At 35.8% G+C, this 25,320-nt stretch overlaps 1 protein-coding gene across 5 annotated transcripts in view; it reads right to left on the bottom strand.

The window, feature by feature from the left end:
* NRDC (nardilysin convertase) overlaps positions 1–25,320 on the bottom strand; it is a gene marked incomplete at its 5' end in the record, with an annotated part of 92,072 nt that overhangs the window by 10,615 nt on the left and 56,137 nt on the right. For all 5 annotated transcript variants that reach the window (XM_081224120.1, XM_081224117.1, XM_081224118.1 and 2 more), the window contains 13 exons: positions 368–495; positions 2,685–2,835; positions 5,304–5,355; positions 6,469–6,588; positions 8,556–8,642; positions 9,200–9,323; positions 10,834–10,938; positions 18,857–18,911; positions 19,182–19,240; positions 19,322–19,442; positions 21,285–21,362; positions 23,736–23,805; positions 25,190–25,263. In XM_081224120.1, coding sequence (XP_081080246.1) covers positions 368–495; positions 2,685–2,835; positions 5,304–5,355; positions 6,469–6,588; positions 8,556–8,642; positions 9,200–9,323; positions 10,834–10,938; positions 18,857–18,911; positions 19,182–19,240; positions 19,322–19,442; positions 21,285–21,362; positions 23,736–23,805; positions 25,190–25,263 — 1,224 coding nt within the window. The remainder of the gene's footprint in view (positions 1–367; positions 496–2,684; positions 2,836–5,303; positions 5,356–6,468; positions 6,589–8,555; positions 8,643–9,199; positions 9,324–10,833; positions 10,939–18,856; positions 18,912–19,181; positions 19,241–19,321; positions 19,443–21,284; positions 21,363–23,735; positions 23,806–25,189; positions 25,264–25,320) is intronic.

The following is a 25,320-nucleotide window of genomic DNA, read 5'->3' as shown; positions in this document are numbered from 1 at the left end:
CAGCTACTTAACATAACATCCAACACACTAAAATCACCACATAATCACCAGTAAGCAATTTTGAGCTACAACAAAGTCAGAATTTTTTGAACTGTTATTTACTTACAAACTTTGGAAAAAGCAACCTTTTAACCTTTAGCCTCTAATTAAGTATAGTAGGCTGCTTGCAGTCCTACTGACAGATAGTTACTTACACTGGGTTTAGAAATCCTATAACTCTGTGGGCTGGTTTCCTAAAACACAGCACATTTCTATCACATCTGAATTAGCACTGAAACTACAGCCTCATCCCCCACACTTAATTTCCAGGAAGGCAAATACTTTCAGGCCTTCAAAATATAAGCTGATCCCATCCATGTATACCTACTTGGCCAGAGTCTCAGGCTTGATGAGGATGTTAAAGTAGGTCTTCTTCAACTGCTCAGTTATCATTGTAAAGACAGCTGGTGTGGAACTGAACTCCGCCAAGTAGTCAATAATAAGCTGAAACAGCAGCTAAGAAGAAAAGAAAGAAGCACCTTAAGTGGAGAAGCATGGAAATCCACTAATGTTTAGGGGAAAAATGTCTCCCACTGGCTTTTACCAGGGGCCCAGTATGGTAACAGGCATTGCGCAGGACATAAGAGAAGTACTAACGACTCAAAGAATCTTTAGGAGCTAAAATTCTCAATAACTGTCAAATTTGGAGCAATGAATTTTCTTTTTCTTTTTTATAATTTTTATGGGTATTTTAAAACATTTTTCCTTCCAACTAAACTTAAAAATAATTTTATCCAGCATGTCCACTGCCCCTAAATGTGATTTTAATTGGGAGAATGTAATTTTGGAAATAATGACTTTATATCAACCTGTCCTATCCAGAAACATGATAAGTCTCTCCCTTATTTAGTCTTTTTTATATGCTTCAAAAAGATTTAGTTTTCTTTAGATAGGTTCTGTACTTTTCTTATTCATTCTTAGATATTTTGTTATTTTTCTCGATATTACAAATGGGGTATTTTTTTCCAATCCATTTCTAAGTGGTTATTGCACTATAGGAAAAGGAGCCATTTATTTTGATATACTGATCTTGTAATGAGTCATATCACAAATTATTTTTTAAATTCTAGTAGTATCTTAGATTTTCTAAGAATACAACCATATCCCCTGAAAAGAAAAATACTTTTCCCTTCCAAGTGTTTTTATTTTATTTTTTGACTTTAATGTATTAGCCAGAAACTCTAAAATAATGTTGAGTAATAGATGTGATCATGGGTATCCTTGGCTTGTTCCCAATTTTAATGTTCAGCATTTCATCAGTTAGTGGAACATTTGCTGTTAGTCTTTTAATTAAGGTTTTTATTGTGGTTAAGTAACTTCCCTCCATTCCTACTTATTAGGAATGACCACTCAAATTTATCAAATGATTTTTTTTGGCATTTATCACTATATTCACATAGTGTTCCTCAACTGACTTGTGTTATAATGATTTATGTTCATCAACTTCCTAATACTGAACAACCAACCTTTGCATTCCTGGCACTTGGTCATGGTGAATTATTCTTTTTGTTCTATTGCTGAATTTAATTTTCAAGTTTTTAGAATGTGTGACTCTGTATTTCATAGGTGAAACTGATCTCCAGTTTTATATACATATTTATAGTCTATATCAAGTTTTAATGTTAAGGCTAGGCAAGCTTCATAAAATGAAGAACCTCCAATAGTTTTCTACAGCTTGTATTTTTAAATACAATTACTCTCCAGGTAATTCCAAAACTTTAACATGTTTGGATTTTAAGCTAAATTATATTTAGGCTTTTGAAGGTTAGTAAAATATTCCATGGTGTCTCCTCCTAAGACCAATCTTTGTTCCCTGGGGAGACTGACAGGGATGAGGGTATAAAGGAGAGAACTATCTAAGATATGGAAGCTATATCACCTCTTAGCACAGGTCTAATTTCTGCCAGGTCCTCTCCTCCAGATTTTTTCTTGTATGAGTGCAGTTCCCCAAACTTTAATATATGTTCTACCCAAGAAACCAAGATATAAAATTTGTTGTTGGGTACATTATATTATTTTACCTGGTACTTGATGATCTAATACTTTAAGCTAGCCATCCCATATTATTTCTTCCTTTACTGATGAAGTTTTTGACAAAGTGACACTGCAACATATTCTTTACTAAAAGATACATCACTGACAAGATATAAACTCTGTTTCTAAAGAGTCAGAAACTTAGAAGTAAAACAAGACACATACACTTGAAACAATGGAAAACAGTGCAAGAAGAGGAAGAAACAACACAAACATCTCTATGTCAGGCAATGTGTCAGGTGCTTTAAATTTGTCCTTGCTGTATGGCATGAAATTATGCTCAAACCAGTCCTAAACACCAGTGTTGGCTGCAGAGAAACTGACAGCAAAGGGAAGTGAAATGAAGCCTGAAGCACAGGCTGTGTTGTATCCATTACTAATGCATACAACACTGATTAATGGAATTAATTAATGAATATATGTTGGTCTTGTGTGGCCAAAGTTAGAATACCTGTCATCAGCCAGAAAAACACAATAATCCATATTAATAAACATTTCTTTCTATGTACAGCACCTCATGCACAAGCCTCTATGCTTGGTGCTATAGGCACAACAAACATAAATATAAAATTTTAAATTTGCCTGTAAGGAAATTAGAGCACTGTACTTACAGGTAGTTTGTGGTTGAATCCTTTCACTCGAATAATTAAACCATGTTCTCCAGCTACCAGCTTATACTCCAGCTGTGCCACATCTGCTTCATAAGCTGGTTCCGCAAGGTTATGGGTAAGGATATTGACAAAGATATCAAAGAGGACCACACTAAGAGTATAAAATGCAAATTGCATCATTAATTGGCAAGAAATAGACAAATGGATTTGCTTTGACTTAGAGTAAGAAACTTCACTTTTATAAAGATGTTAATTCACTACTCCAGAATATAAAACCATATATACTAATTGAGTTCAAAGGCAAATACAGCTTACCCAGGACTCAGTTTCACAGGGGCATTACAGAACTCCCACCTTCAGCAATGTTTCCCTTATCTTTTTCACGTCACGCACACAGAGAAAATGTAATATTGGGTTGGCCAAAAGGTTCGTTCGGTTTTTTCCGTAAGATGGCTCTAGTAGTACTTAGTTGTCTTTAACTTCATTTGAAACAATTTTGTTAGATTGTATGTGACTGTTATATCAGCGTGTATTTAAAAAAAGACTTATCAAAATTGGTGAATTTTTGTGTAGCCATTTTAATATTGAAGATGGAAGAAAAAAACATTTTTGGCATATTATGCTTTATTATTTCAAGAAAGGTAAAAATGCCAAGTGAAACTCAAAAAAAAATTTGTATACTGTATGGAGAAGGTGCTGTGACTGATCGGACATGTCAAAAGTGGTTTGCAAAGTTTTGTGTTGGAGATTTCTCACTGGACGATGCGCCACAGTCAGGTACAGCAGTTGAAGTTGATAGCGATCAAATCGAGATATTAACTGAGAACAATCAACGTTATATCATGCAGAAGATAGCCGACATACTCAAAATATCCAAATCAGGCGGTGAAAATCATTTGCACCAGCTTGGTTATGTTAATCACTTTGATGTTTGGTTTCCACATAAGTTAAGCGAAAAAAACCTTCTTGACCATATTTCCGCATGCAATTCTTTACTTAAACGTAATGAAAACGTTATGTTTTTAAAACAACTTGTGACGGGCGATGAAAAGTGGATACTGTACAATAATGTGGAACAGAAGAGACCGTGGGGCAAGTGAAATGAACCACCACCAACCACACCAAAGGCTGGTCTTCATCCAAAGAAGGTGATGTTGTGTATATGGTGGGATTGCAAGGGAGTCCTCTATTATGAGCTCCTTCCGGAAAACCAAACGATTCATTTCAACAAGTACTGCTCCCAATTAGACAAACCGAAAGCAGCACTCGACAAAAAGTGTCCAGGGTCTTCCCTGGTGGCGCAGTGGTTGAGAGTCCGCCTGCCGATGCAGGGGACACGGGTTCGTGCCCCGGTCCGGTAGGATCCCACATGCCGTGGAGCGGCTAGGCCCGTGAGCCATGGCCGCTGGGCCTGCACGTCCGGAGCCTGTGCTCCGCAAAGGGAGAGGCCACAACAGTGAGAGGCCCGCGTACCGCAAAAAAAAAAAAAAAAAAAAGTGTCCAGAATTAGTCAACAGAAAACACATAATCTTCCATCAGGATAACACAAGACTGCATGTTTCTCTGATGACCAGGCAAAAACTGTTACAGCTTGGCTGGGAAGTTCTGATTCATCTGCCATATTCACCAGACCTTCAGATTTCCATTTATTTTGGTCTTTCCAAAATTCTCTTAATGGACAAAATTTCCATTCCCCGGAAGACTGTAAAAGGCACCTGGAACAGTTCTTTGCTCAAAAAGATAAAAAGTTTTGGGAAGATGGAATTAATTATGAAGTTGCCTGAAAAATGGCAGAAGGTAGTGGGAAAAAATGGTGAATATAATAAAGTTCTTAGTGAAAATGAAAAATGTGTCTTTTATTTTTACTTAAAAACTGAAGACACTTTTTGGCCAACCCAATATTCATACTGCACAATGAGGTAAGTGTAAAATGCATGAAAGGCAACTGGCCCAAAGGCTCTAGTTATCCCTGCGGCCTAGGTTTTCTGACTGAAAAATCAAAAATCTGAGGAAATGGAGGAGGGTAATGCATTTTTTAAACTGAATATTAATAATGTTAGTGCTGCTTGTGAGATTAAGGCTGGATTTTACAGGTTAAGTGGCAAAAGAAAGGAAGAAGTACACTAACGTTTCCTGAGCACTTCCTATGATTCAGGTGTATTTTAGGCTCTCTGACCTCCCACAACCTAAATAAGAATGTAAGTAATTTGCTAAGAACAAAGTATAATCAGATTCCTTGGCAGGAATCTGATCATAAATACAGTAATCTGATTATAAATAATCTCTAAATACAGGTCAACAGATCCATTAGTCCTCATTACAGACTGGAAGCTGACCCAAACTCATCTCTAAGGAACTTTCTCAATCCAGGAATGCTATGACTAGCCTAAACTGTCAGCATGTTTTACAAATGGGTGCTGGAGATGGAGCAGCCACAATTCCATCTTAGTGATTAGTATTGATACAAATAATTTGTTTGGGGCACATAAAAACACATAAATGAGGAGCATAGCTCAAGTACTGACAGAGAAAAATGATAGAATGATTCAGAAATAAACAAACAAAATAGTCTTCCAATAATAAAAAAAATATTTTCCAGAAAAGAGGACAATTTCTTACTTTGCTGCAGACTTCTGTATCAAAGATGAGATCAGATGGAAACGTATATATGCTGAAAGAAAAAAGACCCTAAATAAGAAAATATAGGCCAGAGGCCTCAAGTATTTAATACATCTGCTATTTTCCCTAATATTATGTTGTTTTAAAAATTCTGAAACAAACCACTAATCCTTAAATCGTCATTACATTTTTATCCTTAAGGGTTCTTAGAAAGTATTATTTACCATTCCAAATAGTGTCCAGAAGGTACACTTTAATCTACGGGAAGACCAGATATATAGACAGATATGCAGAGAGGCCTAAGAATACTCTTATTATCAATAGCTTTGGTCAGGAAAAATGCTTACAGAGGTATACATGTCAAGAACATTAAGGGAAAAATCCCAATGCTCACAAAAAGTTATAGCAGCGCCTTTCCAAGGAAGCTGAATAAATGTTAAGAACATTTTTAGACACTCTTAATATCTATTCGAGAAATATTGAGTAAACACCTTCCCAGTGAACTCAAGAATCCCTCAGAACTAGTCCAGTTGTGTTAAGGTTAGGGATTTGGGTTAAATGGCAGCCAAGAGCACTCAGCCTTTGATTCCAAGTTGCTTCAGTAAATTCCAATGCCATGCACAAGAACAGAAAATAAAAAAGCAACACAGTTTGGGCTACTGTGTTGAAGATAAGAGCTTTAGAGTCTGTTTAACTATATACTATGCTTCCTTTATGCTGAAAAGCAAAATAGTAGAGGGAGACAGATAGAGGATATTTCACATTTTGTAATGCTGGACTCAGCTATCTATTGTGTCGAAGAATAATTTCTTTCAGCTACTCTTATTTTCTTTTTAACAATAATGTTCAAAAAACACCACCTATCCCCTAGGATGGCCAAACACCTGGCTCTGCTTTCATATAACTGACAGAAAAATATCCAAAAATAATTTCATTTTAGGCTTGAATCCTTATATACTTCCTGGAATCTATAATGTCCATCAGAATTTCTGTGATAGCACAGGAGCACAGTATGGACCTGATAGATAAGCCTAGAAAAGGTCTTCCAGTAGAAGGGGAAGGGGAAAGAGAGGGAGGTGATAGACACAGAGGGCAAAGGTTGCTAGAAAGTGGAAAAAGATTTGTTATACTTATTTCACTATTTTTAAGGAGGGAAATATTTTACCTTTGGGGATTTTGAATTTGTTGTCTTTCTTATACCATAGGCAACCTTGTGGAGTATTCACAATTTTAACAGGGTATTCTGTCTCTGGACAATCAAAAGCCTTCAACATGAAATCTGTGGCTAACAAAAGTAAAAGGTAATAAATCATTCAGTTATCTCAACAGGATTCCCACCAATCTGTTCTTGGTTTCAGAAGTCTAAGTAAGTCTTCTTTGTGGCACACGTAAGTCAAATTCAAATGCTGAAATACAAAAAATTATTAGAACAATACTAAAAAGAAAGTCCTCTTGGCCTTAAACTAAATGAACTCTGAAGATCTGTAATTTCCCAAGAGTTGATTCTGATCTCTCCATATTCTGCTTCACTCCCTTTCTCAGAGACAATCTTAACTGAAAGGGACCTTTGGTCAGAATAGTTGTATAAATCAATTTATGAATGAGAATGTCTTTTACCAAACTTACAGACTTTTTAAAAGTTAACAAAATAGTTCTGCTCAAACAATGTCAAATTTGTCCTTTAAGTTAATGAAACATAAATTGTTTCATCAACACTCAGGTGCAAAATAGCTAACTTAAGAATTAAAAAAGATACTGGCTATATTTACTAAAAAAAAAAAAAAAAGGGTTGTTTAGATACTTAAAGTTCAAGACACAGAACTGAATTATCTAAAATATGCAAGGCTTTTTGTATAAAAGCATTTTTTTCCTGAGGTTAGATTCATATATAACATAAAATTAACCATTTTAAAGTGAACAATTCAGGGGAATTTAGTACACTCACAATGTTGTGCAACTACCATTTCTTTCTAGTTTCAAAACATTTTCATCAGCCCCAAAGGAAACCTCTATACCCATTAAGCAGTCACTCCCCATTACCCACTCCCCGCAGCCACTGGCAACCATCAATCTGAGTTCTGTCTCTATGGATTTACCTATTCTGGATATTTCATGTAACAGGAATCATACAATATGTGACCCCTTGTGTCTGTCTTCTTTCACTTAGCATAATGTTTTCAAGGTTCATCCATGTTATAGCATGTATCAGTACTTCATTTCTTTTAATGACAGAATAATACTCCATTGCATGTATATACCATAATTTGTTTATCCACTCATTCATTATGGACACTGGCTGTTTCCACCTTTTGGCTTTTGTGCATAATGCTGCTATGAAAAGTGTATGTACATGTATTTGGTTGAATACCTGTTTTCAATTCTTTGGGGTATATACCTAGGGATGGAATTGCTGGGAAAAATGGTATTCTGAGTAAAATTAGTTATATATAATCTTTGTCCTAGACCAGTGACTTTCTCACAGTTAGAACTGTTTTCCATTGCAAGCTAGTAGACAGATAACACACACGTATACCTACCGAGAACAAAAGTTCTTAAAATAATACCCTTTCTTTATTCAGTGAAACATTTTGCTATTTTCTACTCTGATTTTTTTTAGTGCTTTCACAACTCATTACACTGACCTCAAAACCCATTACACATTGATTTCACAACCCTCTAATGGGTTGCAACCTGCAGTTGGAAAAACACTAGAACAATTGGACAAGATAATGGCAATTCCTACAGAGACTCACATGAAAGGATCAGCTATCATAGACAAGAAAAAGTCTCAGGATTATGTTTAAGTCCTGTTTCCTGCATTCACCAAGTGAATGATCCAGGACAAGTCACTTTGCTTTTTTGAGCCGCAGTTTTCTCATTTGGAAAAGTAAGAAAACTGTAATGCTTATCCCAGGGATAACTGGGAAATTCAAATATGAATCCAAATGATACTTTGTAAAATATAACATACTACAGAGGTGCTATTTGTTTTTGTTTTGTTTTGTTTTGTTTTTGCGGTACGTGGGCCTCTCCCGTTGCGGAGCACAGGCTCCGGATGCGCAGGCTCAGCGGCTATGGCTCACGGGCCCAGCCGCTCCAGGGCTTGTGGGATCTTCCCGGACCGGGGCACGAACCCGCGTTCCCTGCATCGGCAGGCGAACTCTCAACCACTGCGCCACCAGGGAAGCCCTGCTATTTGTTTTAATAATAGTACATGGATGGATTATGTATAATGATTGCTATTTTACTGACCTATGTACTTGTTTTCAGCTGGAAGATGAAGATCTGGATTTAATTCAAAATTACTCTCCCACAGTTCAGCCCAAGAGTTTTCAATATCTGTAGAGATGAAAGACAAACTGATCCAATAAAGAACAAATGTTCAGAGTTCTATTAATAACAAAGCAGGCAACAACTGGCCTTCACAAATCAATTCTCTTTTCTCAGAAAAGCTGTGAGTGACATATCCAGGCTTTCTAGACTCCTGCTACTCAATGTGCAGTCTCAGCAGCATTGTTATCATCTGGGAACTTTGTTAAAAATGCAGAATTGCAGGCCCTATTCCAGAGCTACTGAATCATAATCTGTATTTTAATAAGACCCCCAGGTGATACATATGCACATTGAAGTTTGAGGAGCACTTTTTAAAACACAGTCAAAAGTCTGCCCCCAAACTACCAATACAATAGGATTTTCTCACTAGCTAATAAATACAGATATAAACATTGCAGAAAATAATTTTCTGCAAAGCAGTATAAGTAATTTTCATTTCAAAGTAAACTACTGAAAAAAATACATAAGTTTTTCCCACAGGAACTATCAGACAAATTATTAAGGAATAAAACTTCCCAGGTGAATCATATACCTAAATGTAGGACAATTTTAAAATATTTTACCTTCCATACTATACTGAGTCCCAAACCATTTCTCCTTGAGGTCACATTTTCCCTCATTAGCACCAGACAGTAGAACAAGATTTGCCTTTTGAGGAACTAGCTGATTAAGGGCTTCAGCAATGACCTAATTGGGGGCAGGGGTGAAGAGGGAGTGGGGAGACACATACAAAACGATTATAACTTTAACCTAATACATCTCTATTAAAAAGGCAAAGCCACATTATGTTAGGCACCTCAAAATCCTAGCATCTTGATGCTCATGAAACTATCTGTCTATAGTCCATGAACACCCTAATTTACAAAACTACATTAGTCTATCAGCTGTTTCTAATATGTTTCTCCAGAATGCTTAAACAGCACTCATCTCAAATCCTACATAGTAAGAGGACTAGCAGTGAAGAGTTACCATTTACTAAGCTTTTACTATGTGCTAGGTAGTGTTTAACATACATTATTTCATTTAATCCTAAAAACAACTCTAAGGTATACCCATTTTACAGAAAGCACTCAGCCTCAGAGGTTAAAGTTTAAATAATTTGTTCAGATTCTATAATCTGCACAGAACACACCTAGAAGTGGCAAAAGTGGAGTTCTAACCAAGTTTGTCCATAATTCCAAAAACTATGCTCTTAACTGCTCTGTATTATACTACCTCATACACAAGAATCAGTAAAATGATCCCAATGTAGGGCCTCCTTCAATAATCCTTCAGCTATGATAAGGACTAAACATAAGATTTTTGTGGGTTAGATTTGAAACCCTAACTAGCACTTCAACACCATCTCTTTAAGAAAAAACAACAAATAGTGGTTCAGAAAAAAATACTTGGACCCCTGGGCACAACCATCCTAGAGAAATGACAAGAATGTATGGTTACTGCTTCTTCCTTTACCTTTCCCCATCCCCTTTAAAATCAGTAGTTTTAGAATACCCTATATCAAAATCTGTCAACCTTGGCACTATTAACACTTTGGGCCAGATAATTCTTAGTTGTGGAGTGCCATCTTCTGCATTGTAGAATGTTTAGCAGCATCTCTGGCTTCTACACGCTAGATGCCAAGAGCACTCTCCAGCTATGACAACTGAAATGTACCCAAGCATTGACAAATTTCCCATGGGGGCAAAATCACCCCTGGTTGAGAACTGCTACCCTATATAGAGTGAAATGACTTATTTTCCAGGACTAGTGGAGGAAAGACCTGACCAACTATTTATTTATGTGTAATATTTATTATCCCAAAGTCATATATTTTGAATTCAGGGAATCATATTTTTCTTGTACATATTCTCAAAATAATTAAAATTTAATTGTCCAGGGTCTCCAACAGAATTAAAAGGCAAGCACATAATTCTTAGAAATGACGTTATGTTAGTAGATGTTTCAACACTTGAAAAACTGTGGGAATAGTACCTAAGAACAGGACTTGGTTTTCTCCTCATATTAAACCACAGTCATGTACAAGAATCAGGAAAAATTACCCACAAAACTATGATATTTCTTCTGTTTAAAAAACAAAAAACTTGACTAAACATAACCAAGTTTTATCCATTCCCACAGTTCTTAAGTACCTCCATGTACTTTCTCACCCTCCTCTTTCTCTAAAAGTAAATTTTAGAAATGGAAACCTCCTTACTTCTGGCTTGTATTCAAAAAGAAGCTGATCTCCAGTGAGAAAGTCCTGTAGTGGGTACAGCTGCATGTTTTCACACATGTTTTCCACATACTCAACTGGATCTGTCTGTAAAGAGGTAAGATTATTTCACACCAGAAATTCTCCATTACTATCCTTAATTTGCCACAAAATATAAATACTTATCTCTTTTTTTAACAATGAAACCAAAAGCTTCCAACAGATACAACCAGATATAACTGCAGCTTAAGAATCTGATGCTCAGAATTCTACAAAAAATTTAGCCAGAGAACTACCTTAAGTAGCTTAACCTAACACCCCTCCAATCCCCCATACTGAGCCCTACAACACACGAGGCTCTAATCACATCACAGCATCTTCATCGGAGAAATTACAACACTGAACTGTAAAGGTGTGTTTACATGTCAAGTGCCCCACATGACTATGAAGTCCCTAAAGACAGGGTCTTCATCATTTTATCACTACAGCACTATCACCTAAAAACTGTTTGTAAGCATGAATCAAAATCAATATATCAACAGAAATCAAAATGTGTCATTACATAAGTCTTGCTATAAGTGGTTAAATTAATCAGTATATTATCTCAATTTAAAACTGAAATAATGACAGAAAGTTCACTAACCTATGAAATGGAAATACTTTTCCAGAGGAAAGCAACCAATTCAAGTATTGATATTTACTGAGCACCCAAATGCACAGAATCTTAAAAACTGACAGGTCCTTTAGACACCAAGTGGCTCCATTCCTACATTTTACAATGAGGAAATGTACTCAGATTGATTAGGTGACTTGCCCCAGATCACACAGTAAGTGATAGGCGAGTAGACACTAGAGCTTGGGCCTCTTAACATAGCAGTGAACACTCTTTCCCAAAATACCATACTGCCCAGTCCTTCCCTAGACAATCTGGGTTGTTCTCTCATCTAACAGAAGATAGAACAGAAGTGAAGGTTACTACATTCATGGAGGAGAAATGAGACATGCATACATCAAATTAGAGATCATAGGTACATGCTACCTACTCCTTATCACATTCAGATAGAATATGGAAAAAGTATGGAAAGATTCATTGTTACCTTTTTTGCTCCACCTCAGGAAACATTCCTAAATCAAGTTTATTAGTCACTAAAGTGCTACTATTTTGTGTGTGTGTGCATATGGAGGTTAAGGTACCTTTTTTTTTGAAGTATAATTATTATATTAGTTTTAGGTATACAACATAGTGATTCCATATTTTTATATATTACAAAATGATCACCACAGCAAGTCTATTTGCCATCTGTCACCTTACAAAGTTATTACAGCATTATTGACTATATTCCCTATGCTATACATTACATCCCCATGACATTTATTTTACAGCTGGAAGTTTGTACCTCTTAATCTTCCTTGCCTAATTCACTTATCTCCCACTCTTTCAAGTGCTATTAATGTTTAAAATGACTCCCTCTACTCTGTTCTAAATTTTTTAACCAGTTATTTTCACCAGCCACTTATTTTTGTAAGCTAACTGTTCTATTCAGCTTGCTACAAAATTGAATGATTCAAAATATTTCCTATGAGAAAACAGGACCCTGGCTAAAAGTAGATCTTTGGTGCCAAGGCAATGGACAAAGTACTAGGAAAAAAAAAAACACTTAAATGCTATTCTTTAATTTTTTTTAAGATATAATTCACATACCATAAAATCCACACTTTTAAAGTATACAATTAAAAATAAAATAAAATGTATAATAAAGTATATAACTCAGTGGTTTCCAGTATATTTATAAAGTTGTACAACCATCACCTCTATCTAGTTCCAGAATATTTTCATCAGCCCAAAAGGAAAATTCCATACCCAGTAAGCAGTTGTTCCCTGTTACCCACAGCCCCCAGCCACTGATAACAACCATCAATCTGTGTTCTGGCTCTATAGATTTACCTATTCTGGATATTTCATAACCAGATAAATGGAATCATATAATATGTGACCTGTTGTGTCTGGCTTCTTTCACTTAGCATATTTTCAAGGTTCATCCATGTTGTAGAATGAATCAGTACTTCATTACTTTTTATGCTGAATAATATTCCACAGTATGCAAATTCTACATTTTGTTTAACCATTCATTCATTGAAGGACATTTGGATTGTTTCCCCTTTTTGGCTATAATGAATAATGCTGCTGTGAACACCAGTGTACAAGTATTTATGTGGACATAGGTTTTCAATTCTCTTGGGTGTATACCTAGAGGTGGATCTGCAGGCTTATATGGTATCTCTATGCTTAACTTTTTAAGGAACTGTCAAACTGTTTTCCAAAGCAGCTGTACCATTTTACACTCCCAGATGCAATGTATGAGAGTTCCAATTTCTCTACATCTCCAACACTTGTTATTATCTTCTAATTTTTTTGCTTACTACAACTCTCAATGCCTTCCATTATTGTTACATTATTCCTGTTTCTCTGCGTATAGAAAGACACTTAAACAGCTTTTCTCTAGTTCAAGTAGCTGATTTATAAGATATATTGAGTCCAAGTTCCCATGTGAAATAAAAATTATTTTTAAATTTCTTTTTTAAATTAAAAAAGACTGGCTTGAATAGTCTGAAAGAGCATTCCTATTTGCCTTTACTGATGAAGACAAGAAAAATGTCTGAAGAGGAGATATGTCAACTTTGTTAATAAAACAGAAATATGTAAAAGGTGAAATAAGCTGAGCTACTTGAGTTAAAATTTAGCAGTTCAAACAAAGATATGAACCTTTCTGATTTGTTCTTTGTACTGATTTAGTCTAAAATGTTTTGGGCTCCTGTTTTAAAATCAAGACAAGCATTCATGAATACTGTGCTAAAGGTAAAAAAAAAAAAAGAGCTACAAAATGGCGAGCTATAAGAAAGGTATCTTGAAATGTCTTGCTAAGAAGAAACTAGAAGGGCAGAAAGAAAATGTAACTCAGCTAATGCTAACAAGCCAATCCTCCAAAAAGGAATAAGGGTATTAGTTATGGCTGTAGTCCACAATTCTTACTCCTACTCTTTCCCTGCCACAGTTCTGGCCTACATGTTATCACAACAGTTGATAAGAACACTGAAAAAAATCAGTACTGCTAAAGTTGATGGCAGGACTTGTGGGTTCTATGCGTATCAATCAATTTATAGAAGAGAAGTGTCTATAGGACCCTCAAATGGCCAATATAAATCACAGTAGCTCTCTGTTTTCATAGAATAAGATTTCTATTTCAATTTCAAATGACCTCAAGCATATATAGCAGACTGTATAGGAATCAATAGCAACTGGAAGCTTATAGTTTTTGTGACCTTGTCCTCATGTACTTAAGTCTTCTCAAATTATAGTAGATATTTGTCTCTGGTGATGATCCAAAAAGGCAGATTTCAAGATGCTCTATGAACTGGTGCTAAACTGGGGGCTCTTAATCAAGAGCCTACAGATACCTCCCACAAGATATCAGTGGACAAATTCAGGGAGAGCGGGAAGCATGAGTTTGATTGGAAAGAAATTACATATTTATTTTCACTAAACTCTAACTTAGCATTTTTATTAATTTATGAATATACAGGCAACAAACCACAGCAGTATTATCAGCATCTATGACTATAACCAATAGAAATCACAATATAGCTGTTGCAGATATCTCAAAATAGCACACTCAGAAGATGGCAGAGTAGAAGGACATGCTCTCACTCCCTCTTTCAAGAACACCGGAATCACAGCTAACTGCTGAACAATCATCAACAGGAAGACACTGGAACTCACCAAAAAAGATACCCCACATCCAAAGACAAAGGAGAAGCCGCAATGCGATGGTAGGAGGGGCACAATCACAATAAAATCAAATCCCATAACTGCTGGGTGGGTGACTCACAAACCGGAGAACACTTATACCACAGAAGTCCACCCACTGGAGTGAAGGTTCTGAGCCCCACGTCAGGCTTCCCAACCTGGGGGTCCGGCAACGGGAGGAGGAATTCCTAGAGAATCAGACTTCGAAGGCTAGCGGGATTTGATTGCAGGACTTTGACAGGACTGGGGGAAACAGAAACTCCACTCTTGGAGGACACACGCAAAGTAGTGTGTGCATTGGGACCCAGGGGAAGGAGCAGTGACCCCATAGGAGACTGAACCAGACCTACCTGCTAGTGTTGGAGGGTCTCCTGCAGAGGCGGGGGGTGGCTGTGCCTCACTGTGAGGACAAGGACACTGGCAGCAGAAGTTCTGGGAAGTACTCCTTGGCGTGAGCCCTCCCAGAGTCTGCCATCAGCTCCACCAAAGAGCCCCGCTAGGCTCCAGTGTTGGGTCGCCTCAGGCCAAACAACCAAAAGGGAGGGAACCCAGGCTGACCCATCAGCAGACAAGCGGATTAAAGTTTTACTGAGCTCTGCCCACCAGAGCAACAGCCAGCTCTACCCACCACCAGTCCCTCCCATCAGGAAACTACCACAAGCCTCTTAGATAGCCTAATACACCAGAGGGCAGACAGCAGAAGCAAGAAGAACTACAATCCTGCAACCTGTGGAACAAAAACCACATTCACAGAAAGACAGACAAGATGAAAAGGCAGAGGGCTATGTACCAGATGAAGGAACAAGATAAAACCCCAGAAAAAATCTAAATGAAATGGAGATAGGCAATCTTCTAGAAAGAGAGTTCAGAATAATGACAGTGAAGATGATCCAGGACCTCGGAAAAAGAATGGAGGCAAAGATCGAGAATGTGCAAGAAATGTTTAACAAAGATCTAGAAGAATTAAAGAACAAACAAACAGAGATGAACAATACAATAACTGAAATGAAAAATACACTAGAAGGAATCAATAGCAGAATAACTGAGGCAGAAGAACGGATAAGTGACCTGGAAGACAGAATGGTGGAATTCACTGCTGCAGAACAGAATAAAGAAAAGAGAATGAAAAGAAATGAAGACAGCCTAAGAGACCTCTGGGACAGCATTAAACGCAACAACATGCGCGTTATAGGGGTCCCAGAAGGGAGAGAGAGAGAAAGGACCCGAGAAAATATTTGAAGAGATTATAGTCGAAAATTTCCCTAACATGGGAAAGGAAATAGCCACCCAAGTCCAGGAAGTGCAGAGTCCCATACAGGATAAACCCAAGGAGAAACACGTCGAGAGACATAATAATCAAATTGGCAAAAATTAAAGACAAAGAAAAATTATTGAAAACAGCAAGGGAAAAACGACAAACAATCCAATCCAAAAATGGGCAGAAGACCTAAATAGACATTTCTCCAAAGAAGACATACAGATGGCCAAGAGGCACATGAAAAGCTGCTCAACATCACTAATTGTTAGAGAAATGCAAATCAAAACTACAATGAGGTATCACCTCACACCGGTTAGAATGGGTATCATCAGAAAATCTACAAACAACAAATGCTGGAGAGGGTGTGGAGAAAAGGGAACCCTCTTGCTCTGCTGGTGGGAATGTAAATTGATACAGCCACTATGGAGAACAGTATGGAGGCTCCTTAAAAAACTAAAAATAGAATTACCATATGACCCAGCAATCCCACTATTGGGCATATACCCAGAGAAAACCATAATTCAAAAAGAGTCATGTATCACAATGTTCATTGCAGCTCTATTTACAATAGCCAGGTCATGGAAGCAACCTAAATGCCCATCAACAGACGAATGGATAAAGAAGATGTGGTACATATATACAATGGAATATTACTCAGCCATAAAAAGGAACAAAATTGGGTCATTTGTAGAGACGTGGATGCATCTAGAGACTGTCATACAGAGTGAAGTAAGTCAGAAAGAGAAAAACAAATATTGTACATTAACGCATATATGTGGAACCTAGAAAATGGTACAGATGAACCAGTTTGCAGAGCAGAAATTGAGACACAGAAGTAGAGAGCAAACGTATGGACACCAAGTGGGGAAAGCGGCGGGGTGGGGGTGGGGGGGTGCAGTGTGATGAATTGGGAGATTGGGATTGATTAAATGGATGACTAATAAAAAAAAACAGCACATTCATTGCTACTTAAAATTGTAATAATTATTAGATCTACCATTAGACTTTGTTATTTAATATATCGATACAGAGACCCATATTACTAATTTTTACTATTTTGAGTCTTTATTTCAGTATTCCTTTGTAACCTACTGTATTTTATCTTATGCATTTAAAAACACTATTCTATGAAAGGGAACCCTCCTACTCTGTTGCTGGGAATGTACATTGGTGCAGCCATTACAGAAACAGTATGGAGGTTCCTTAAAAAAAACTAAAAATAGAGCTACCATATGATCCAGCAATCCCACTCCTTGGCATATATCTGAAAAGATGAAAACTCTGATTTAAAAATATACATGTACCCCAATGTTCATAGTAGCACTATTTACAATAGTCAAGACATGGAAGCAACCCAAGTGCCCATTAACAGATGAGTGGCTTAAGAAAATATGAGATACACACACACACACACACACACACACACACAGAGTGGAGCATTACTCAGCCATAAAAAAGAATAAAATATTGCCATTTGCAGCAACATGGATGGACCTAGAGAGTATCATACTAAGCAAGTCAGATAGAGAAAGACAAATATTATGATATCATTTATCTGTGGAATCTAAAAAATAATACAAATGAAATTTATATACAAAACAGAAACAGCCTCACAGACAGAAAACAGACTTATAGTTATCAAAGAGAAAGGGATGGGGGGAGGGATAAATTAAGAGTATTGGATTAACAGATACAAATTACTATACATAAAATAGATAAGCAGCAAGGATTTACTATATAGCACAGGGAACTATATTCAATATCTTGTGATAACCTATACTGGAAAATAATCTGAAAATATATACATATATACGTATGTATCACTGAATCACTTTGCTGTATACCTGAAACTAACACAATATTGTAAATCAACTATACTTCAATAAAAACAAAAACAAAATACAAAAACAAAACAAAAAACCCACTATTCTATGGGTTGCATAATAAATATTTAACAGTATTGTTTCAATGTTAAATTTCCTGAGCACAACAATTTTAGTGAGGTTATGCAAGAGAATACATTTGTTTGTAGCAGATACATGTCAAAAAACATTGAGAGGTGAAGTGTCATGGTATCTGTAATTAAATCTCAAAAAACTACACACACACACACACACACACAAGAAGAGGCGTGAGAGAGAAAGAAAATATGGCAAAATATTAAGAACTGGTAAATCTAGGTGAGGGATACACCAGTGATCATTGTACTACTACTAGGGCGATTTTTCTGAGAGTTTAAAAAGATGAAGAGGTGAAATAATATTCTGGGGAGGGGTCCATAAGATTCAACAGATTTCCAAAGGGATCCAAGGCACAAAAAGGGTTTTTAAAAACCCTGCTCTAAATTCCTTACCTTTCAACTTTGCTTTCATATACCCTATGCCACAGACATGTAGGATCATTCACTTTTTCATAATACCCCAGAGTTCCTTACTTATGTGCTTCCCGTTGCTTAGAGTATCTAAACTTTATGCATTTTTAAAAACTGAACTCAATTCAAATTTACTACATCCATGAAGGCTTCCCTGTCCTATTCCAGTCAAGGCAAATGCCTTCCTTACCCTGAAAGTACAAAGCACACTATTTCTAACATTATATATGGTTAATTACTTCATATTACCTTGTAGAATGTCTTCACAATATTTGAATTCCCAAAATATCAAGCTCTCCATGAATGTTTATCAAAGGAATTAAAGGGATAGACATATGAAATGACTACACAGATGAATGATTGTCACACAACATGATCTGTGTCAATCTGCCTAATTCTCTCACTGTTACTCGATATAAATACTCAAAAACACAAGAGTGAATTTTCAGAAACCTCAAGGCCATCTTGAGACTCACATGACAGAGAGTGGCAGAATTAAAACTCCAGTGACACTTCCAAAAAGAGGAACAATGTCCACACCAGTTTCAACTTGGTCACAGATAACATTCAAAAAGAATTTGACTTCCAGTACCTGTTCTTGGTAATGAAATTCATTATCCTCAATTTTCTGAATCTCTTCAAAAATTCTGTGAAAGAAGAAAATTATAATTAGAAGATGTATTTAAATTTCTCATTAGAATCATCAGCAAGAAAAGAGAAGTATAAAAATAAACAGACTGTCCACGTAAACCTAAATCTTTAACATACATTCACATGTAGCGGAATAAGGATATGGAACAAGTAAAGGAAATTAAGCAAGAAATGCCTGGAAAACCACCAAGGCAGGACTAACGCATGTCTGTTGGTAGCCTGAAGGCTAAAACATATTAGGATTGACTCTTATAAGTATATATTACCTTTTTTCTGGGCCTAGCTTCTGCAGCATTTTTAAATACTGGAAGACAGTATGAGCAACCTAAAAATGAAACATCTAATTATACTTTTGCATAAAGTGATATCTATATAATTTTTAAAACCCTCCATTTTTATTATTTACCTCATAGAAATGTTCATAGCCTTCATCAGTCAATGTAATAGAAATGCTGAACACTGAATAAGTAGAATTTTGCTCAAATCCTGTCTCACCATTTCCACCAAATAGTGCAAGAGCCCAGCACCTATAGTTAGGAGAAAAAATTAGTCCAGTCAATATCTTGGGATTGATAGTCTACAAATACTTCAAATTAACAAAATAGGTAGGCTTTCTATGTAAAATTTGGGAAGCCCAGGCTTTGAAGCAAACATGCTTTCCAACAGTAAGTTTAAAAGTATAAATTTTTTAAAAGTACAAAGCCTCCCAAGGAATTGTACTGCATACAGGAATGATCAGAAGGAAATAACAGACGTATTTACTTCTTTAATGGAAATACTAATATTACAACATAGTAAAACATTATCAGTTTCATGAAGCCATAGTAATTTTTTGTCAAAGAGAACATAGTAATTTTTTGTCGAAGCATATTTTTAACATACTGTGAAGTATGTTATTCATACTTCATACTTCACAATATTAAAAGTATGTTTGCTGGGAGGCATTTCTTTTTCTTTTTTTTAGCCGCACCGCTAGGCTTGCAGGATCTTAGTTCCCTCACAAGGGATTCAACCCAGGTCCTCAGCAGTGAAAGCGCAGAGTCCCAACCACTGGACCGCCAGGGAATTCCCCTGGGAGGCATTTCTCGCATCCCTTTTTGAGCCATCTCCCAAGAGAAGCCTTAAAAAACACTTCAGATACTTCCCTACTTAGAATTTTAAGTGGGCTCTTTGAGACCATCAGCTAACCTGCCCAGGTTATCTAGGAAAGAAGCAATAAGACTGTATCTTTTCCTGACTAGAATAATCCTGAAAGTCTAAAATAAGGAGAGAGGAGGCCAGAATGAAAAACTTGAAATTCTAATAAAGTTCAGTAAGGTAAAAAGGTTATGCAAATCTCAAATCATATTACATTTATCGTGTAAGGTATATATGTACTTAACGTCATTCATTTTTTTTCTAATAAGCCTGCCCTCTCAGCTTTCTTTTAATAATCTAGTACACATCAATGTTTTAAAGTCTTCAATTTCTCATCTACCTTCCATTCTTGAATAGTGTATAGAAAAATCAAGCAAGGAATTACTTTAATGTGTTTTGGTCCTGATTCTAAAGCTGTATTTCTATTATTTGGCTAGGCAACTTAAACAAGTGCTTAAATGCTTTAGGAAACATGGCTAACATACTGCTAACATGGCTGCATATACTGTTCACAGTGCCCCATATTTATATGATTTATCTGCCCAATGAAGTTTTCATTGAAGTCCACCTTCTGGGTTGGGAAAGCCTGGAGATCCACAGCATTTAAATAATTGACTTCAGGGCTTCCCTGGTGGCGCAGTGGTTGGGAATCTGCCTGCCAATGCAGGGGACACGGGTTCAAGCCCTGGTCTGGGAAGATCCCACATGCCGCGGAGCAACTAGGCCCGTGAGCCACAACTACTGAGCCTGTGCATCTGGAGCCTGTGCCCCACAACAAGAGAGGCCGCGACAGTGAAAGGCCCACGCACTGCGATAAAGAGTGGCCCCTGCTTGCCGCAACTAGAGAAAGCCCTTGCACAGAAACGAAGACCCAACACAACCAAAATAAATAAATAAATAAATAAATAATTGACTTCATTATTATTCAAATCCAAATTCTTGATTAGAGCTAAACTTTCATGTAATTCTGGACTCTACTTATGAATTTAAAAATTTTGTGTACAACTATAATTCTTCCAACATAGGCTAAAAGGTGGCTTCCAAGGAAATATACAAACATGATATGGCCATTAAAATAATCTAGGTTATGAAGAGACTTTAATTAAGTATTAGATTTGAATCTATGCTTCCTGGCAGACAAAGCAAAAAAAGAAAAGAATGGGTTATATAACACTTGTCCATTATTTTTCAGAGATTGCTACACTGAAAATACTTATTAATTAAATACTTGCTTTTTTCTAAGGTAAGAAAGAATGCTGCCTTTGCCTTCATGTCCAACCAGCCAAGAGATATAATGAAGCGGCTTCACCCTTTAAAAAAAATGTTAAGGTCAGAAATTTTTAAAAATTAAGGTATAAATACCTTAATTTTACTTTAGAAAATCTTACTTCTGAGATTGATATTTGAGAATGTGATTACAAACTTATTTTCACATAAATTCTACTAAATATGAAACTATCATTAATTTGACAGCAGCGAGATAAAAACAGAAAACATGGTGAAATTTAACTTCTTCATCTGAAATCACTGAATAAGTACAAATATTCCAAAATTTAAGAATTCTTTTGGATACTACTTTTTCTTTTGGATACCAATCTTACTTCTCTTCATGGTAAAATCTTTCATTATTTTTTCACCCAAAATAGAAATAATATAGATTCTTTATCATTTTAGAATCTGATGCAGATACGAATCATTCTGTATCCTTAAAAGCTTTCGGCATTGCATCAGGCTCTGTGGTAAACTGAAATGTGTTGTTTTATGGGTCAGAAAATCTAGCTTGTAGTTTTAGTTATTCCTTTAAGTAAGTGCATGATCTTGAGCAAAAGACAATCTCACTCTATTTTGTTTTTCTCTCTACTTGCCTAACTACTTACTCATAGGCTTTTCATGAAAATGCAGTAACAGGTGTAAAAAATACCTTATATAATAATATACATCAATAGTCTGAGTAGTTGTTTATGTGTTATTCACATCATCTTTTCCCACTGGCTTCTACTATAATTTTGGGAATATATTCCTACCAAAAATATACAGAGAAGTCAAGCTAGGAAATCTAAACATTCATAAATTTTAAACTTAGTTTATAGAATTATACTCAGTAAACTCTTAAAAGTCACTGTTTAAAATATGAATTTGAAAAAAACATAAAATATGAATGACATATTTTAGATTTCATCTATCCTAAAACTGATATAGAGGAGAAAATCAGTTAAAGAATGAACCCAGTTGAATATATAATTTGCATGTGACCAAATCTAATTGTACTGTATTTGGTAACTCTGGAGGGAGAAACACTTGCTTCTTTGTAAAAAAAAAAAATCGTTCCCCCAAAAGCTAATTTAGTGGGAGTTCACATATTTGGGATAAACATCAGGTTAAAACAAATATACAGTTCATTAAAAAAATAATAATAACTGGATCAAAACATACAGAAATGGTAACAGTCTTTGGAAAACAGAATCATGGATGACTTTTTTCTACTTTTCAGTAGTTTTCAAGATTTCTACAATGAATTACCTTAGTAATCAGGCAGAAGATAAACAAGGCTTTGTTAATTAACAAGAAATGCAAAAAATGGGAAAAATGGTAATACATAGTATAATTCCATTTCCATTAAAAAAGATATGTTTTATATTCATTATTTTAATATCTGAAGGATATATATGGAACTATTAATGTTGGGCATATCTTTGAGGACAGAGGAGAAGCAGAGCTTTACTTTTTACTTAATACTCTTTTGTCCTCAACATTTTACAAGCATCTTACTTTTATAATAAAAATTTAAAACAAATGGAATAAACTTTTAAATATGCATGTAATCATTTTAACACTTTTTGGGATACTCTAACATAACTATACAACCAATGGACATTACTTTTTCCTATATTATCCTTGCACTAAAAAAAAGTAAGTAGACAATACACACGTTCTCTGCTTTCTCACTGGAGGAATACTGTTCTTGTTAACTTCATGGGACTTGACTGTTAAAAGCATTTTTTACTGAGCTTAAAGCAATACACATTACTTTTCTTTCCTTCTGCTTGTGTGTGTCTCTTCTTGGGTTTGTTTTGTTGGTTAGTTTTGAAAACTTAAGTTAAATTTTTATCAGTTCATTAGCATTTATTTCTAATGAGAAAAGCATTTGTAGCCATTGACTGACCCTTATCTTTAAGGAACTTCTTAGCCCATGTATATTGCTCATGTAAAATAATTATATAAATAAATTGAAGTGTTTTCCTAATTTCTAAAAATCTGACCTCATTCCCAACTCAAGTAGGTCCTTGAGATTTATGCTGTAGTTGTATTTTAGGCTCAAAATTATTTAACTTTACTTTTGACAAGATCAAACTAAACGGCCACCACTGACAAATAAATCATAAGCTAACATATATTTGTACTCAAGTGCTAAAGAAAATAATTACAAAAGTTAGCATTCACACTAAGATACTTAACTTCAAAGACTCAGGAAAGGCAACTAGTTATAAGAAAACTCTAGCTTTTATACCCAAGAAGACATTAAAATATATAGCAAAGGCTCAACAATCCAGGAGTAGTGAGGTCCTAGTTTACCATGTTACCTGTGTTTATAAATCCGGAATGCCCAAATTTAAACCATTCAGTATGCTTTTAAAATGTGATTCTCAGTATCTAGTGGAGTAAATTTGCCTTTGAACTCTTACCTGTAATGTTGCTGTTGAGGGGGAAGTGCCCATGTGATGGTCAGAGCGTGAATTTTTCTGATTGGAACAACTGAACAAAAATATATTTCAGAAGAACAGATATAAGTGTTTCTCTATAACTTATATATACTATGTTACATGAAATTTTTTAAAATTCAATATATTTCATCCTCCAATAAGCATGGGAAAGTTAAATATAATGCAATTATTATTTCAAGTTGCCAATTTTCCAATTTGAATAATGCAAGTTTTGTAAATTTCTTTTCTATTTGGTTTCACAGATAGAGAAAGCATGGATAAAAGAACTATGAAAATAGGCAAGCCCCTAAAGATGGATCCCTTCTTGCAAGAACGGGTACAGGACTAGGAGTCAGGAGACCCATGGCTGAAATCCAGCCCTACTACTATCTTGCTATCTGTGTTTATACGACCTTGAGAAAACCACTTGCATTTAACTCATTCTGAATCTGTTATGGTATGATAAGTGGGGTAGGCTGAAGTAACTCTAAGATTCTTCCCAGTGCTTCCCATTCTTCTATGATTCTTTGAAGAGAAAATCTACAGCCAGGAAGAATACAACCAAAAATAAGTTGTCTCTGGGAAGAGTCAGCTTAGATAAAATGGAGCCAGCAGCAGATAAAGAGTGTGACAAAAGTCATTGGTCAGAGAAAGGGAAGAGGAAAGAGACTGGCAGTGGGGTGAAGGAGAAGAAGGGAATAACTAGGCAATTAGGAGAAAGAAAAAAATCTGCCATGATAAAAAGAGCAAAGAAAGAAAAATGGTGAATTAGGAATGTTTCTGCAGTATTCACTATGGGCAAACTGTTAAGTAAGTTATAGCATAACCATGTGATGGCTAATTGGGCAGTTATTACAGATATAATATTAAATGAAATAAGCAAGAGATAGAGTGTATATACTTTATAATCTCAACTACATTAAGAAAATATACCTACAGAAACTCAAAAGGAAATCTGCCAAAACCACTTCTCTGGATGGTAAGATTTAAGGGTAACTCCCCCCACCCATTTTTTTTACACTAAATTTGCCTTCATTTAACAAAAATTGGTTTTATAATAAAGATAAAAGGAAATTATTTCCAAAGTATTTTCCCATCCTCTATTTTTCTCTTTTAAAGGCAAAAAAGAGCAGAATATAGATAAAAACAAATTAGGAAAGAAACAAAAAACCAAGAACAAAAGGGAACAAGAAGAAAATAGGGAGAAAGCATGAAACAGACTCAAGTAGCATTAAGGTGCCAAGCCAATGAAACTGCTACGAGTTAGTGGCCTGTTATCTGTCACTAGTTGGATTTCCACTGTCTACTACTCCCTTTCCAATCCAGCTGTACTTTCTGTTGTATTCTCATTTTCAAAGAAAATTGGCAGCCTCAGTTAAGTTTTAGAGAATGTGCTAAAGTTATTTCAAACAGTTTTAAACCTTTGGTTCACGAACCTCTATAAAGTTTGTTAAATGCTGGTGTGTCAAATGGATCCGTTAAATGGCCAAAGTTTGGTTTGGGTAACCCACTGAAAATAAAACAAATACATTAAAATTTAATTGGCAAAAGCCTTTATAAGCAGTAT

Source organism: Mesoplodon bidens (assembly GCF_964165515.1).
Source record: "Mesoplodon bidens genome assembly, chromosome: 2".
Taxonomy (NCBI): Eukaryota; Metazoa; Chordata; class Mammalia; order Artiodactyla; family Ziphiidae; genus Mesoplodon; species Mesoplodon bidens.
Note: the sequence above shows the minus strand (reverse complement) of the source record. Positions and strands in the feature narration are given on the sequence as shown.